Source organism: Quercus suber, unplaced genomic scaffold (assembly GCF_002906115.3).
Source record: "Quercus suber isolate HL8 unplaced genomic scaffold, Cork oak 2.0 scaffold_679, whole genome shotgun sequence".
NCBI lineage: Eukaryota > Viridiplantae > Streptophyta > Magnoliopsida > Fagales > Fagaceae > Quercus > Quercus suber.
In genome coordinates, this window is record NW_027070120.1 from 172671 (window position 1) to 190493 (window position 17823).

Consider the following 17823-nt stretch of genomic DNA (forward strand, 5'->3'; position numbering starts at 1 on the left):
CAACACATTAGGTTTGTGTGATTGTGAACTATAATAGGATTTTATATATGATAGGAGGAAACCAAGGAAATGCTGGACAGCTAATTTTTAAAATTTGTTTTTATTAATTATATAATATTTTTAAATACATATTAAAAGAATTAATAGGATTTTATATTATATATGATAGTAGGGACTGAGGAAGTACTGGACAGTTGGTTTTTAAATTTTTTTTATTAAATATATAATATATTTTAAGTATATATTAAAATATTGGTGGATCGGATCGGGTTTGGTGGGTTTGTAATTTTATGACCCAAACCCAACTCGACCCACTATTAAAAAAAAAAAAAAAATTTGTAACTCAACCCAACCCACCAAGCCCTAAAAATTGAACCAACCTGGCGAGTTGGGTTGGGTCGGGTCGAGTTTGATGGGTTTGTGGGTTTTCTGCACATCCCTAGGTTAGTTGACTCTTTATGTTGCAATTTATGCTAAATCATTTATTCTAAGAGTCTGTGTCTTAATGTATGCATTAATGTATTATCATTTGTAGTATTTTGTTTGCTTTTGCATTTTATGTTTTATTTTATTTTATTTTGTAGGTGTGTTTCAAATTATAAAACAACAAAAGAATTGAAAATTGAAAATATTTTACATTGGAAAACATTTTACAACTAAGCAAATGAAAATCTTCCTTTTGCGAACCTTTGGGTAATCTCATTTCACGAAAAAACAATCTCATTTAATAGAAAACCCCAATGGTCTCCATTTAACTTAGGGGCGGAGTTAGGAATTTTTGTTTAGGAAAGCGCTAATATATTTATCAAAACAACTCCGACACACACACACGTGCGCGCCTTTTTATTATATATACACATATATACACATAGGGCTGTCCACGGGTCGGGCCGGGTCGGTTTTGGGCCCAACCCGGACTCGACCCGCCGGCGTCGGGTGGGAGGGTGGAGGAAACCGAAACCGACCGCCGGAAAAATCAGTCGAGTCGGTTTCGGGTGAGGGTGAGCGTCGGTCGGGTCGGTCGGGCGCCGGAGTAAAAAAAATCTTCGAAATCTGAAAAAAAAGGTCGCCGGAATCTGAAAAATATCGTCGGAATCTGGAAAATTATGCCGGAATCTGGAAAATATCGCCGGTATCTGCATTTTTTTCGCCGGAATCTGAAATTTTTCACTAAAAATTGCTGGAATTGGCCGGATCTGGATAAATCCCACTAGATCTAGCCGGATCTGGTAGAGATCTCCTCGGATTTTGTCGAGATCTCCTCGGATTTGGCTTGATTTTGCAGGTTTGGCTGGATTTTTTATACATCTCCGGTCGGGTTCGGGTTGCTCGGGTTTTGGAGAAGCAAACCCGCCACTCGACCCGCCGGTGTCGGTTCTAGAGAACGGAAACCCGCCGCCGACCGACTGGACCTTCGGTTCGGGCCGGAATCGGGTCTCCGGCGGGCGGGTTGTCCGGGTTGTCGGGCTCCGGTCGGGTCTGGACAGCCCTATATACACACACACTTTTTTATTTGATTTGTTATATATATACACACACCTAACAAAAAAAAATCTTAGTATTTTCAATCAAAGTTATGTTTGATGACGATCTTTTATAAAATAAAATTCATTTTTACAGTTTTCATAGTGAAATTCTTAAAAAATTTCATTGTCAATACAATTTATCAAATTTTATACTAAAAAAAAAAAATCTTTCAATTGTACTAATGAAATTTTAAAAAACATAAATTATCCAAAACTTGGAGGAATAAGCTAAGCTCCGAACATATTTGAAACTATCTTGCTCTAATCTATTATGTGGCAACTAAAGAGACATTTTGTGTCTATTTGGGAATAGTTTATTTAGTTTTTTGTTAAAAACTTTTTATTGAAAGTATGTTAAAGTATACTTGTACCTTAAAAAAATTTGAAAAAGTGGGAAAATGTAAAGTTTTAAAAAGCTGTACATAAAAGGTAAAAAAAGTTAAAAACTAAAAATTGAGTTTTTAAGTTGATGCCAAACACAACCTTCATGTGTAGCTTTAGTGACAATTTTTTTCTTTTTTTAGTGAGTTAGTAACTTGTTAATCGCCACATAATAGGTTGAAAAAATAGATTCAAATATGTTTGATGTCAAACTTTATCAAATATTTAATAGATATAAAAGCACATTTTATAATAAAAAGTGCGGTATGAAACTGGGATTTTTGTAAAAATACTAAAAATTGAGTGTTTGATAAAAGTTGTTAAAAAGTGTTTTTTGATAAAGTTGAGTGTTTGACTAGCACTTATAAAAGTGACAGTTTGAAAGGTAAATTATCAAAAAAGACAATATATATACAAGAGAGTTTATTTCATACTTAAATCAACTACTTCATATACTTACTCAAAAATCAACAACTTCATATACATAAGGGATTTTAATTTTAACACACCACTTAAATTAATTTTTTCTCACCAATATTAACTGATAACAACTCATCATTTAAGATTTATTGTGAAAATATTGCAGTAGTATTTCTCAATTTTAATTTCTTATTCTTTATTTTATTTTTCTCTATCTCTTTATTTTATTTTTCATCCACATGTTTCTTTTATTTATTTAATTTTTCTCTTTTTTTCTCCTCCACACACGTAACTCTCTATCTTCACTTTTACTTTTGCTTTTCTTTTCTACTACTGTCCACTCTAGAACATATGAGTACCAAAAGGTCTCTCTCTCTCTCTTAGTTACACACACAGAGATTGTTGGTGGATGTTCACGCATGCTTGTCCTCTTCCCCACCACTGCTTGTCCTGCTCCCCACTGCGGCTCAGATGGGTCAGATTTGCTTTGATTTTTTTTTTCCCTTTTTGGTTTGATCAATTTTGAAATTGTGATTTGAGTTTGTATTTTGATTGAGATTGAGTTTAGAGATGTTTGAGAGAGAAAAGATCTGAAATGATTTTGTTGTTAGCCATTGTAAATATTGAGTAAAAAAAAATATAAGACATATTTGGGTGAGAGGAATCTAGCATGAGGTGAGTTCCAGGGAGGTGTTATCCTTTAATTTATCAAAAGGTAAAAATTGGATTTTCAATAAAATATTTAGGCAATTTGGTAATTGAACACTGCCTTTAATGGTAATATTTATAAAACGCGCATTGGCTTCTGTAAAAGTCTCTAAGAGTTGTCCACTATTAAAGTGTTCTTCCTTCACATTTCAAAACGTAGTTTTTTATAAAAAAAAACCTTACCAAACGCACATTTTATTTTATTTTTTTGTTTTAAAAAGTGTGTTTAAGCTTTTAGAAGCTGAAACAAAAGCACGCTAGTCTCTCATTTTGATTGGGGCTAAGCCTAGATAGTTTGCAGCAACATAGACTCCACTATATTATTGTTGATGAAATACATTATTGGTTCATGAAATTTACCAATTAGGCATTTTTAATCTTTAAAAAAAAAAAAAAATGAGTGTCATTAGTCCCTTTATTAACTTTTGTTCATTTTCTTGCTTACATGTTATAAGTCATTTTTTTAAAAGACGAATCAACTCTTTTCATATTAAAAAATTTCACATCATCCCATACAAATCCAAAGCAACCCATTTTTTTAAACCCACCCTAATTCAAAACCAATTTCGAATGAGCTCTCTTTTCACAAAATCAAACTCAGACCTCTCCTCTTTTTTTTTTTAATCAAATCAAACCCAAATTCTGCCCTAAAACGAAGGAACAAAACTCAATACAAGAGAGCCCGAGGCAAAACAGAGAGATTGATTGATATCTCAACCATTTATTTTTTATTTTATTTTTCTTCCAATTGGGCAACTACAAGAACTCTCTATGAACTCTCTATGTTCCATGTCCTGTAAAAGGGGAGCTTTCACTTTGGTGGTTTTTTTTTTTTTTGGAGAAACAGCTTCGACTTTAGTGCTGAAAATAAAGTCTGGTTACAATTACAATTTTTAGTCAAACCCATTATAGACCTCCTCCTAATTTTTTTTTTAAAATTTATAAAACCATCGTTTATAATTTATTTATAGAATTTAAACTTATTGTACCATAAATCTCTTATACAATCATCAAATATTTTACCAATTAAGTTAATTGAAACTCCCCTATATATAAAAAGGAAAACATTTTGCATGGATAATCTTCAATTCTACGTATAATTTAACCGCGGTATAATAAATGTAGTTGTTGCCTTCTACAACTCTACGATACAAATACAATAGACACCTATTTCGAATCCCAACTGGCGCTAAATTCACACGCACTTCCAAACCCTGTCCACCAAAACCCATTAAACCCTAAATCCAATTTCTTTCTCAGAAATACCAAATTGCAAATTAGGGTTTGGTTTTTGACGACGGCGAACATGATGAACAGACCCAAGGACGGCGGCAACCTTCAAGTGGTGGCGGCAGAGAAGCCGAAGCATGCGGCGGAGTCGAACGCGATTGTGGAGTACACGCCGCCTGTTTATAAGGAGGAAGAGGAGGACCTCGAAATCAAGCTCCGGCGGATCATTGACAACGTTCCTGTCCGTGTCAGTAACACTTCCGGTAGCTCCGCTGGCTCAGGCTCCGGCGACTTCCACCAGGTATATTTTCGATAACTTTCAATTTATAAGGCTGAAAATTCGTGTGCTAAATAGTTAAATTTTCTTTTCTTTTTGAGCTATTGATTTGGGGATTTGCTGCATTTAGTTGCTTTGTCATTGAATTTGTTAGATTACATATATGGAGATTGTGTGTATGCATTATGGGCTATAGAATTACGAGGAGGGTACTGAATTTGGGTGTCATGAGCTGGTTTTGGTTATATAAGCACCTGAGACATAGTGAATTGGTAAGGTAGACTGGTAGAGGCGTAACCAAAAGTTTTGTTGGTGTGGTAGTAAAGGCATTTTGGGGGGCTTCATTGTTGTTAGAGAATAGAATAGGAAAGAGATTAAAATGATTAGACGATTTGTACCTGTAGTTAGTATTAAAGAAAGTGGTATTATAAAGATATTGATGTGAAAAGATATTTGGTTGAGGAATTTTAGCCGGTCCTCGGCTCTTGGGCATGAGCATAAACCGCTTAGCTTGTCAAGGGCAAATGCCCCTAGATTACCCGGAAACTGGTTCTGACGGGCGACCTAAGCTGCTTATTGGTTTTACTAGCTAGAGGCAAGTCCAAAGGGATCTACTTTAGAAAGGTTCCCTTTGTTGTAAAAAAAAAAAAAAAAACTGGGTTCATCCCTTGGATGCCCAATGCAAATGCTTGGTTGTTTTAAGGAGATAAATCTCCAATAATTACATATGTAATTTGACCTATGGATGATGAAAGCAGCAGAAGATGAGGAGTTGGTTTGTCACTCCTTGGTGCCTAAGCTGATTATTAGGTTAGACAATAGGGGCAATAAATTGAAATTCATATAAAGAAAAGAGTGGAAAACATTAAATTCCTTTGTGTAAACCTAGGCAAGTTTTGTACGCAGGTGCTGTGCCGGAGCAAAAGTAGGGGCATCCATCAAGTTTCGCTAATTTATATTGATGCCCTCAATGAATTTGGTTGAGTACTATGCGTGCTGTATCTAGTATAAGAGATTCATTTATGTATTGATTATCATGATTATTCCATGTGACTTGGTCTTTCTTTGTATGGGCACAAATCAATGAGGCCAATAGTGATGAATGAATGGGATTCCACTGGTGGAAACATGGAGCACCTTTAGGTTGTCTGTTTGGTTTTAGTGTGAGGTGTGATTGAGGAAGATATCATTTATTAAATTAGAATATGATGCTGAAATATAGATTTATAAGTGTATTGTATTTTAATGCATTAATCTAAAGAAATTTATTTTTGAAAATTTTAATTATCAATATTTAAGTTCTAATTAATCTGTTGAGGATCCATAACTGACCCAAAAATTTGGGACTAAGGCCTTGTTATTGTAATGCTTAAGTTCTAACTGCTCATGCTTCACAAAGTAGACCAGCAACTAAGTAGCCATGATTGATAAGAATCAACTATTAAGGGCTGTAATTGGTGCCAATTTATTTGGAGGGGAAAGTGCTTCTGCTCATAATGAAGGAATGAAGGGTAACTCCATGAGGAGAAAGTGCCTCGTCCGCTCATAATAAAGGAATGAGGGTTACTTCATGAGCTCAATTTGAATATGGGTATGTCGGTTATTATTTATCCATCAAAGAAAAGTTTATGTTCGGTGTTGAAGAGTAGAGGATGTTTTGAGCAAATCAGTTGGTGAAAATATGGAATAGGCTTTTTCGAGTGGCACCGGGAGCGAGGATGAAGAAGGTTTGGGCTTTGTGTTCTCCTTGTATGAGTTTGTGTGTGTATATCATATGGACTACTGGGTAGAGGTAACTAGCTATCAGTTGTCCATGTGGACTATTTTGCAGGTGCTTCATGTGTAAAGATGGAAGAGTTGTTGGTCATGACCTAGTTTATTTTGTGCTACATATAAGATTTATATCTTACTTAAAAAAAAAAGAAAAAAGGTTTGGCGATACAATTTCTTTGATTTGCAGATTTTGGGTGTCAATGAGCTCTAGCTCAAATGTTATTTCCTCCCTTTATAAGAGCAAGGTTGAGGGTGAGATGATGGGTTCAAAATTGACTGGTGTGTGTAGATCAAAAAAATATGTAGATTATGGGTATTCCGAAGTTTAATGGAGAACTAGGGAGCACAAACACAGCAAATATATATATATATATATAGACTTTGTACTTGGGCTGTATTCAAGAGGTAGAATTTTGCAGCAAAATGCATAAAAAATCATTCTAGCTTTTTGTAAGTAAAATTTAGAAAAGAAAAGTAATTTCTAGATACTGAATGTTTAGTAGCAAGAAAGATAGATACCCGGTATACATAATGACATGCAAATATTATAATAAAATGCTTCTGGGTTGCAAGGGAGGAAATGTAATCCTTAGATTAATTTTGTTTGTTCAATTCTCAAATGTATGAGCCAGAAACTGATCTGACTGTAGATTGGTACTCAATTTCTTAGGTCATTTGAGTCATTGATTTATAGCTAACATTGGATCCAGCTCCATGCTAGTCAATAGGTCATAAATTCGGGTATGTCTGGCGCACTCTAACACTAATAGAGGTGTTCATGGTGCGGTTGGTGTAACAGACTATTTTGCACTGCACTGCAAGGGTCAGTTTCTAAAAAAAAACCCCACTGTGCTGCACCATGGAAGGGTGGTTGGCCAGCTGCACTGGGGTTGATTTTATTATGCTCAGTGCGGTGTGGTGTGGCTTGGTTGCTGTAGGCCAATCGATGGGAACAATGACATTTACTTGAGGGATGAGCTGGCAAGGAAGTGGGATGCAACAAAATGATGGGAACGGTGATGAATGCCAAGATGAGGAGAGAGAGAGGCTGAGGGAGATAGGGGTGGCATGAAGGGAAGAAACGAGATGAAAATGGTGCTAAAAAATGATGTCGTATGCTTTAATACACACACACAAATATATTATTTGATCACACACACGTATATATTATTTGATCACTAAAAAACATCATTTTTGTAGATTGCATTATATATATAATATAAGAGTTAAATAATATGTAATATTTATATACGGTCAGTTATTGGCTGGTTTCAAAACACAAGGCTGATAGCCAAACTGCTGATGTTGGTTTTGGGAAAAACCAATTGACTGCTGAAGCGGAAGTGGTCATCAACCACCAAGCTGGTTGGCTTGGTGTGGTTTCAGCCAGTTTCAGCGGCTCTGGTAGGCAAATGAACAGTTAAGTTTATGTATTTTTTTCCTTCCAAAACTAAATACATATGTAAATTTATATACATGCAAGTGCATGTTTATGCAGTTCTAAGTTGGGGGAAAGTTGGAAAGACCATCGGGTGTTAAGCATTTGATGGAGATGTGGCATCAGGTGTTGCCACTTTTATTTTATTTTATATATTTTTTTTAAATGAAGTGGAGCAGCGCATTATGAGTGTTGTGCGATCATAGAATTCCCATTAATTAAAAGAAAAATTTTATAAGACTGGTATATGACCGGCTATGCTTTATGGCACCAAATGTTCGGTTGTTAAGAAGCAACATGTTCATAAATGAGGATAGCTGAAATGAGAATGCTAAGATGGAAAAGTGGAAGTAGATAGGATTTGAAATGAGGAAATTTGGCTAAAGATAGGAGTAGCTCCTATTGCAAAAAGAGCAAGTTTATCTAAGTTGAGGGAACAAAAAATAAGTAGAGGAAGACGAAAAATCACATCAGTAGAAGTAATAAAAAAGAACATATCAATTATGGGAGTAACATAGAATATGACTTTTGATAGAGTAGAATGGAGACAAATAATACACATGATCAACCCTAGCTAATATGTTGAGGATCAATAGCCGACCCCAAAATTTTGGGACTAAGGCTTTGTTTGTTGTAAAAACAAAAGGTTGAACCCTGTCTGTTATTGTATTAGTGATGCTTCGAATCTGTTCAAACTGTATTCTTGTATTATAATTTTAGTTCAATGATAAACTAATTTTAAACATGTTGATATCATGTCTCATACTACCAATGAGCCCTCACTCAAATAACACCTCCTCCCTCATAAGAGTGGAGGCTAAGATTGTGGATTCTAATTCCACTTGTTAAGTAAATAATCTTACCCAAAAAAAAAAGGTATCTCATATGTATACTTTTTGCATGATGTGATGTGAGAGAGGTTATGAATAGATGGAGAAGCTTGCTGATAAATTTGTACTTATTCCTTTTTTGGCTCTTACTACAGTATCGCCAGATGAGACGAAAAGAGCAAGATCGGCTTGCTAGGATGGATGCTGACTACCAGATAAAGAAAGAAGTGGCTGAATTCAATATGAGAAGGGAGGAAAGACTGAAAGCTGCTGAGGAACGTACCGCAAAGAAGCGTGCAAAACGTCAAAAGAAAAGGCAAAGGAAAAAGGAGAAGAAAATAAAAGTAAATTCAGGAGCAGAAGAGCCTCAGAAAGAAGAGTCTTCAGATGATGAAGGGGACTCTGATATCGGGGAGGCGGAAGAATGAATGAGGAGACTCTGATATTGGTGAAGAGGTAGTAAAATGAATGATTTAAGCTTTTACTGAAGTCTGATTTTCAACACTTGTTCAAGATTTTACATAAGCATCTTCAAGTAAAAGGACAATGGGTTATGCCACTTCATGGATTTCAGTTCCTGTATTCTACCGTTTGTCATTTGTGGAAGCTGAAGTCCCCTGTATGTACCTGCGGATTAGATAAAGTGAAAATAGTTGATTTAATTAAACAATTGCTATCCGTCTTTACTGATGGACTGCTTTCTCTTCTATTCAATAGCAGTTGTAGAGGATGATTGTGTTTTTTTTTTTTTTTGGTTATTTTTAGGTACCCTAAACTTGGCATCGTAACAAGTCCAACATGCACATATTAGCTCAAGGGGGGAAGCCTTCTTCGCAAAATATTCTGGACTTCAGAAAATAATAAAATGGATTGCAAACAAGAAAAAAAAAAAAAAATTAATTATTCTAGAATGTGCTTTTATGTACCTGCAAAATGACTGTTAGGATGCCAACTTAGGGTACTCCGATACACTGTCTATGTTTGCTTTAAGACTCTCTCCCCCTTCTAACACGCTTATCCAATTTTTTTTTTGGTAAACTGGAGCTTTGAATTAAGCAAATAGTGGATTTGTCAAAATTATTAAATAGTTCAACATTATTAAAGTTATACTAGTATAACTTAAATCCTTCTCTCTCTCTCTCTCTCTCTCTCTCTGCAATAGGATTAAATACATGAGGACATACTTCTTTTCCTTGTCTAATATTCCCCCTTTCTACATGAGTATGAGTTGGGATTCAATCAAAAGACTTGACTCAGTCACTTTTCACGTGTAAATTACTATTGTCATTGAACTGTTTTTTCTTATTTTTTAAGCAAGAGGAATTATAAAATAAAAGTGGTTATTTTTTCTTATTTTTACCTAATATAATTTGGTGTGTGTAGATTACAATTGTCATTGAACTGTTTTTTTGGTATTATTTTAAGGAAGAGGAATTATAAAATAAAAATGGTTATTTTTTCTTCTTTTTACCAAATATAATTTGGTAAGAAGGTGCTAGGTAAGAAGTTACCTAACAACAAAAATGCTTTATAATATGAGCGGTGGATGGTCAACTTGGAGGTTGATCTGACCAACCACATGTATAGTCATTCTCACCTATTGCCCTAAAATGGAGATGATCTATTTTTTTATATACTGTCTGGTAGTCTCTCTTTTTTATTGCCATAAAAGAAAGAAGTTTTACATAATGGCTCATCACTATGTTGATTCCGATGGTTGAAACTTGAAATCACGTTCAATTTCTATATGGGTTACAAATTGTGTTGCAGTATGGACAGTTTTTCTCTCACCTAAATTGGAGGAATTTCCTCCAAATGCACTCCTTAAAAATAAGACATTTGTTGTTATTTGAACATGTAATTCTCACCTGACTTCTTAGCAAAGGTCTTGGATTTGGAAATCTTATGGGCTTAAGAATTGAGCCTGGTTTGTAGGTCCAATTTAGCTAAAGGGGTTTGTTTCAATTTTTTTTTTTTTTTTTTTTTTTTTTTTTTTTTTTTTTTTTTTTTTTTTTTTTTTTTTGTCTAGAACTTCTAATTTATATTGTTATTTGTTAGGAAGGTGAACTAACTAATGTTTCTTTCATGCTTTCCTACAACCATATTTCATCAAACTCCCAATAATTCTTCCTAAAGCTCAAAATCCATCAACATTAGAACTCTATAAATACCATCGGCTACATGTTGTGTTCAATTAAGAGTCCAAGACCACTTGCCAATACTACAAGCAAACCGCTTTGGAGAGAACTTGCTGCTTCTATCACTTGAAACCATGGCTTTTTCCAAGTATTGTTTCCTTCTCTCTATGATCATCATGCTGTCACTCGACGTGTGCCTAGCAGCTCGCTATCTTTTGGACACACCAGCTGCTCCACCTCCAGCATTGGATTGCCTACAATCCCATCTTTGCCCAAGGCTACATTGCCTCCTCTACCATCAGTGCCAACACTACCAACTACCACATTGCCACCATTGCCAACAATGCCAACTCAACCAACTCTTCCAAAGTCCACATTGCCGCCATTGCCAAGCACCCAAGTTCCGACGCTGCCAACCATGCCCACAGTTCCCAAGGTTACACTGCCTCCTCTGCCAGCTACTCCATTGCCCCCCATTCCAACCAAATCCTTCAATTCCCAACATTCCAACACCAATCCACAATTCCTTTCTTCTCCCACCCCATCAAATTGAAGCACTAGTCCTTGAGAAGCTGCATTTCCATTCTTCCATCTAGCTTGGTTTGGATGATTCTTTGCATTACTACTTGTATTGTTTTTCGAACATATTGGAACCTATCTTGGTTCTCTATTTGAGTGCTTTACATTCTAGTTATTTCAGCATCATTTGTTTCTAGTATTATTGTACTTATGAATTATGATTGTGAATAAGATTTCTTACTTTGTTGGTTGCGAGCTCCTCTTTGTGGTGATTACATAAACAGCTTAAATACAAAAAGAAACCATCTATGGGGTGCCTTCACGCTCAAAAAAGAAAAGAAAAAAGAAGAGACATCTATAGTGTGCAAAACCTTCCGTATCCACCACAATACCAATCCATGTAATTATTCTAATGCAAAATACAAGATTAACAGCACAACCATGACAATTGGCCACAGCTATATAATTTAAATTGTTAAATTCGATAAATTTGGAGAAATACAGGGAGAAAGGCACATGATAGGCTTGAGCATCCTAGGAAATGCAACTTTATGTACTTGTTATAAAATCACAAGAATATTACTAACGTTCCTAATATTTTGCAGGAGAAAACGTTTAACTTGATTTAGCTTGCGTCTACGCTCTATGGGCCATCAAGTGCCAAACTGTAATCAATCTGGAGTAGAATAGCACCTTCTGTGTCTCAGTCTCTCAACACACATTTTCCTTGCTCCGCTATTCAATATTTTGAAACAAACAGTATCACGCTAAATTATAAGATCATTGATGAACAATGCACTTTCTACCATGATCATTGGTGAGTCCCTCTCACTGTCTCACAGACAACAACTGCATAGAGCATCATTCTGAAAGAGTCAAGAGGGATGATCCATGTAATTGCTACATGAAATTATATCTATTAAAGGACCACGCAATGTCATCTGTCTTACTTATGGTTGATAACCACTAAAAGACGCTAGTAATTCCCAAAAATGCCATATTTTGGTTTTAAAACTTGTAAGTACCCTAATCTATAAAACTCTGCCTGGCAAACATTCCCCTCCCTTACAAGTTTACTGACAACTGATAACCATTACCTTTTTCATTTCACTGATGAATAATGACCATAGTACAAGGACAAAGTCACATAGATTCATCAATCACATTTGCAACGTGCAGACTTTCAACTTTTCTCATAACAATTTCTTATAATTCAAATTAGACACCCCAAATAGGTCTAATGCCCCAAGACCCTACCCTTCATTCCATAACCATAAGAAGAGGATCATTTGAGTCAAAGGTTATAGGCGCAACTAGTCACTGAAACATCATTTGCAAAATAAACGACATTTGAAAAACTATGGGAAAAAGGCATAAGGCACATTAGGGAATCTAAAAATTCAACATTTCATGGCCAAGCTCAAGTTTCCCGCTCACCATAGGGAAATATTTTCATCCAGAGGAGATGAACACAAAAGGCACAACCAAATTTTCAAACAATCGTACGGACAAACAACCATACACCAAAAATTTTAAGAATACGAATCCCCAAGAGAAAACCCAAATTAAAAAATATATATATGGAAGAAGAAAGAAAAATTGAACATTCTCCCCAATGTCGTATCTATTAGTGTCAGACGTACTCCTGATTGATTATCGTGCTAACTGGGAGGTTGTTTTTCCCCTTGATCCATGCTAAGTGGCAGTTAAGATGAACTGACAGCATCCCAGCAAACAGAAAGTCTAAAAAACTTCATACATTGAAAACCCATCTCTAATCTCCTAATCAAAGTTTGCTGCACTACTTGATACCCTGCACCAAATGTACACATTCTTTAATATTTCTTTAATAGAGCAGAAAATATAACCAAACACATTAACCCAAATTACATAAGATTTGTATTAAATACAAAAGATGAAGCTTGAAGTACCAATTTGAAACAACTGGTAACATGCAATTGTGTCAAAGAATAGAGAAGATCTTTCATAAGAGGCAAAACTAGATATGTTCCTTTAATTTCAGTCAAACAGAGACATAAATAAATGCAAAACAAGACAGACACCGAGACATGGCAATATCGCAGTAAGCTTGTCATTATACTGTATAAAACATTTCACTTAATTTACTTTCAGTGCTAAGCAGTCAACTCAGAAGAACAATAATTATGTACAACAACCAAGTCAATAAAATATCCTACCAGTGCCCCTGAGAATAAATCCATTTCCCCCACTCCCCTTCTTTTTCCCCTTATGCAAAATTAGAATCAAAGAACCCTTAATCATGCGCCAAAGAAAGGCCTTCTAATGCAGAGTTTTAATCAAAGAAGGGAACACTCAAACTGATGGGCATTTTGCTAATTACTATGCAATATTCCTCAGTAAAAATAAGAATCATAAACATCATGCGCAGCACAATTTGCTATCACTGATGTACTTTTTCATTTACAAAGCAATGAGAGAGAGAGAGAGAGAGAGTTTGTTGGTTGCCTGTAGGCTGTAGCCAGGACATAGCTCAAACCCAAAGATTGACAAGAAGACCACCATTGTAAATCTTTCTTTTAAGTTAACAGACGTATGTAACAAATGAATGAATGATTTAATCTCCTCCCAACCACTTGGGCCCCATCCATGTGAGGCATGGCATATGTAAGATTGGCACCTAGATAGAACACAAATTGCCATCCCCAGGTTCCAAAACAGTCACCAGTAGATCTACCAGCAGCCTGTGACTTTCTCAAGGCAGTGACTATAGAAGGAAGAAAAGCAAGATCACACACCACTAGATACGTTTGCAAAATGCTCCCACTAGAAGAAACACTAACAGAAAGAAGGGGGAGGGGGAAATGCTTTTGACAAGGTTTGGAGAATTCACACACGTAAAGGGTGAGGATTGAGTCTACTTTTAATTGGAGTTTCAATTACAAAATTCAAGTAGAAAGAAAACTCACTACTTAATTTGAAAGCCACAATTGTTGTTGTCTTTATGAAGATTTCCCTTCTTTGCTTCTCTTGATTGAAATAGGACGAAACAAGGTGTAATTTGGACGAAAAGAAACTGCCAGAGTGGTATTCAAAAATCTATCTTTAATGGCCTTATTTAAGTTTCTTAAATGCATCAAATCATAATTGAGACAGAATAAAGTTGTTAACAGTTTTGTTTCACTTCAAAATCTTCTGCAACAAGCTCATGGCCATTGGCTTCCAACAGCAGTTATTTCCATCAAGATTCTAAGGAATGCTTTATTCAAGTATGGCTTTATATATATACATATATATATATATATATAAACTGCTAGTTATAAGTAACATTACCAGAAAATAGCTAGTGCATTATAAGAAACCAAAGTTGTACTGTTGTAGACAGGATAAAAAAATTGCATAGCCATTCTGAAGCTGTTGATCAACTCTTACAACACAGAGTTACCTACCATGTCCAATGCTCTAAAATAATATTAAACTTGAATTAGTCATGCCTAGTATCATCTGTGATCTTATATTAGTTTGGGATATTGAGTGCATTGAAGACTCCAACAGCATGAAAGTTCACATAAAGTGCAATAATCAAACCCAAGTCTAGAAACACATTCAGTTAGCAGATATTAAAAAAGAGTGTTGAATATTTCTTCTTAATACATAATTACATAAAAACTACTAGGTTCTAGGAAGACAATAGAAAATAAAATGAATATGCATAATGGAACCCAATTGATGTCTTGATCTTAGTGATAGGCTGTTCAAAACCAATAATAATATTTTGATTGAGTATCACCATCCCCTTACAGGCTATTTTATACCTAGTAAGATCTTAGCAACTATTGCATGGCTTGAAAGAGACAGCATAAAACATTTCAAGGTATTTCAATCCACACTACTGAAACTCTATGTTAGCAGCAACTTTCTAAAATTAGTACGACCAAATTAATGAAGTGCACAAATAGATTAAAATTAGGTTTGTCAGGAAACCGTGTAGTAACTGCTCAGAATATGTTTATGCAGATTATAGTGCAGAATGCAATGTACAAGTCTAACCATGTCTCACACACACACACACACAGATTTTACTTACCTACTGTATCTTCTTTTGCTTGTTTGAAGGAAAAGGAATCTTTTTTAGAATTTTATCATCAATTTTCCTGTACTGTGTCTGTAAAATTCTATGAATTACGCACAGCTTCTCATCAATGTGGTCCTGGAACTTGTCATACACTACAGGAACTGAAAGACTAAGAATAACCCCTGCAGAAGTCAAATCAACAGTTTAGAAAATCTTTCAAGATTTATGCATTTATAAAGAAATAATGGGTAGCAAAGCAACTAACCAATATAGACCAGTGTGAGGAAGTTGATGAGGCTACCAATATAAGATATTACCCACAAACCAACAGCAACCTGAAACCCCAAACTGAGTTTTAAAAAATGCAAAACCATTTTATCCAATAAAAGTAAATAGTTCTAATTTCTTGAGGAGAAAAAAAGATATCACGGAATCAAAGCAATAGCACCAAACCTTAAGGAAAAGTTTCAAATTTCGCCCAAGTGCAATGTCATGCGCAATTGACAAGGCCGAGTTGATCCATATTTGCATTGCATCAGCAGCCTTCACAACAGACTCATCAGAAATTTCCAGATCAGGAATGGGAGGCAGAGGCCTGAATCACATAGCATAAAAAAAAAAAATTAACTAATCATAACAAAAACCCACGCAACCCTTAAATTTTAATTCTCAGAAATGCAAAGCTCAGGACAGCACACATCACAATCAAATCCTTAATGGTCTGTTTGGATTGAGGGAGAGAGAGGGGGAGTAGAGTAGAGTTGACCCAAAATTAGCCTATTTTTAGCTAACTCTACTCAACTCCCCCTCCCTCTCTCCCTTCAATCCAAATGCCTAACCGAAAACCTAAATTCCATTCTCTCCAATGCACCATATTGTCTTCTTAGTGGTTAAGTTCCACAAGTTATCCATCAGCATAATTCCTAATAAACATGATACTAATATCTTCATGGCAAAAAGTGTTTAACAAAGGGTCTGTTTGGTTAGGCATTTTGAAAGCCTAAAGCGCGTTTTAAAACCCAAAACTCCATTTCACTAGCTTTTTTACAAACGCCCATTTTAAACCCAAAACACCGTTTTGCAACAACTTATCCAAACGCACCCAAAATATTAAATACCCATTTCCTCATGACCAAGATTTGTCAATTTCTTAAGGAAAATTATCCCACTAATAAAGAATCAGAAAACATTACCAAGAAAACAGAAATTACCAAAAACAAGAAGATAAGGAATCAGATACAAATAAAGAAGATGAGAAAATTACCTATTGAGAAGAGAAGCAGATTTGGCCCAGAAAAAGAGAATGAAAACAAGAAGGAAAAGAACATTAGCCACAAAGGACACAAGGTTATAGCCAGCTCGTTCGAAGAGGAACCACAAGGTCGACGTTGACATTAACACCACAATCCCACCGTACCATTTCTTCCATAGTATCACATCGGCAACTACCATTATCAAATCCAAGAAAACAAAGATTTTATACTACATACAATTAATCAATCAATTAACAAGAAGACCAAAAAGATTATGGGAAATTAGAAAAGAGAATCAATTATGGCAATCGATGACAAAGCAAGTATCGGATTCATGGATGAGCATGTAATATACGTAAATTCATACATAGCTGTGTATATATGCATGATGAATATGAATATGAAAATGTATGCATAGATTTGGAGAGAGGGAGAGAGGACCTGAGCCACCGCCGAGAGCTTGATGAACGTTTAAGCGACGAGAAGGATTAGATTCTACCATGGTGCTAAGCTTCTGTGATTAGGGTTTCAGAGAGAGAGAGAGAGAGATTGGGAGGGAGAGAGTGACAGTGAATACAAAAAACTGAAACAGCAGCAACAAGAAATATGGGAATTTCCTGAGTCATAAAAAAAAATTAAAAATTAAAAAAAAAAAAAAAAAAAAAAAACGAAAAATAGAAAAAGTAAAATATTTTGGCAAAATGTGAAAATGACAAAAGGCAAAATGTCTTTCAATACAAGGCTTGAGGAGTGAGGACAAATTGACAATAGTGTGTGTTTCACTTTCCCATTTCCATCCCAAGGCAAAATCACAAATCAAACAATTTTATTATTTTAGTCCTTTATTACACAAGTTTGGGCCATCCTTTTTTATAAATAATAATAAAATTAAAATTATTTGATAAAGTAAAATTATTTTAAACTTAATTTGCTAAATAACTTCTCTTAAACTCGACTTTGGGAGAGATGATCTTGATTCTCATCTCTCGTTCCACCATGTTATGTTGATCTTTATGTCTGAAGTGAAACTAATCTTTTCTAAACACAATTACATTTGAGATTCATATCTAATTAACATGTTGACTTAACATGATCCATAGAGAACTCATATTTTGGAAGATAAGTTTAATGTTTGAATTCATCTATTAGAGAGACAAGTTTAAGAATCAATTATCTTACAAAATGATTTACAACATTACTATTTTAGTAAATAATTTTTAAAATCTATTATTCAACAAAAATGGCCTACATATTTGGATGGCATTCAAATGGCTCA

General features: G+C 35.1%; 2 protein-coding genes across 3 annotated transcripts; one reads left to right on the forward strand and one right to left on the reverse strand.

Moving 5' to 3' along the window:
* Window positions 1-4163: 4163 nt before the first annotated feature.
* LOC112035944 (uncharacterized) lies at window positions 4164-9297 on the forward strand. The gene is made up of 2 exons (XM_024068768.2): window positions 4164-4566; window positions 8739-9297. The coding sequence occupies exons 1-2, from the start codon at window positions 4342-4344 to the stop codon at window positions 9009-9011; spliced, it is 498 nt and encodes a 165-aa protein (XP_023924536.1). The 5' UTR covers window positions 4164-4341; the 3' UTR covers window positions 9012-9297.
* Window positions 9298-12623: 3326 nt separating this feature from the next.
* LOC112035943 (reticulon-like protein B11) lies at window positions 12624-17149 on the reverse strand. Of its 2 annotated transcripts, XR_010626015.1 has the most exons (7): window positions 16989-17149; window positions 16559-16739; window positions 15748-15889; window positions 15560-15629; window positions 15307-15476; window positions 14189-14295; window positions 12624-13053 (listed from the first exon to the last, which is right to left on the reverse strand). XR_010626015.1 is itself a non-coding variant. In XM_024068767.2 (6 exons), the coding sequence occupies exons 1-5, from the start codon at window positions 17047-17049 to the stop codon at window positions 15307-15309; spliced, it is 624 nt and encodes a 207-aa protein (XP_023924535.1). In that variant the 5' UTR covers window positions 17050-17148; the 3' UTR covers window positions 12624-13053. The 2 variants fall into 2 exon arrangements, 1 of the variants encoding a protein (XP_023924535.1); XM_024068767.2 differs by lacking the exon at window positions 14189-14295 and having other exon boundaries at window positions 16989-17148.
* Window positions 17150-17823: the final 674 nt, after the last annotated feature.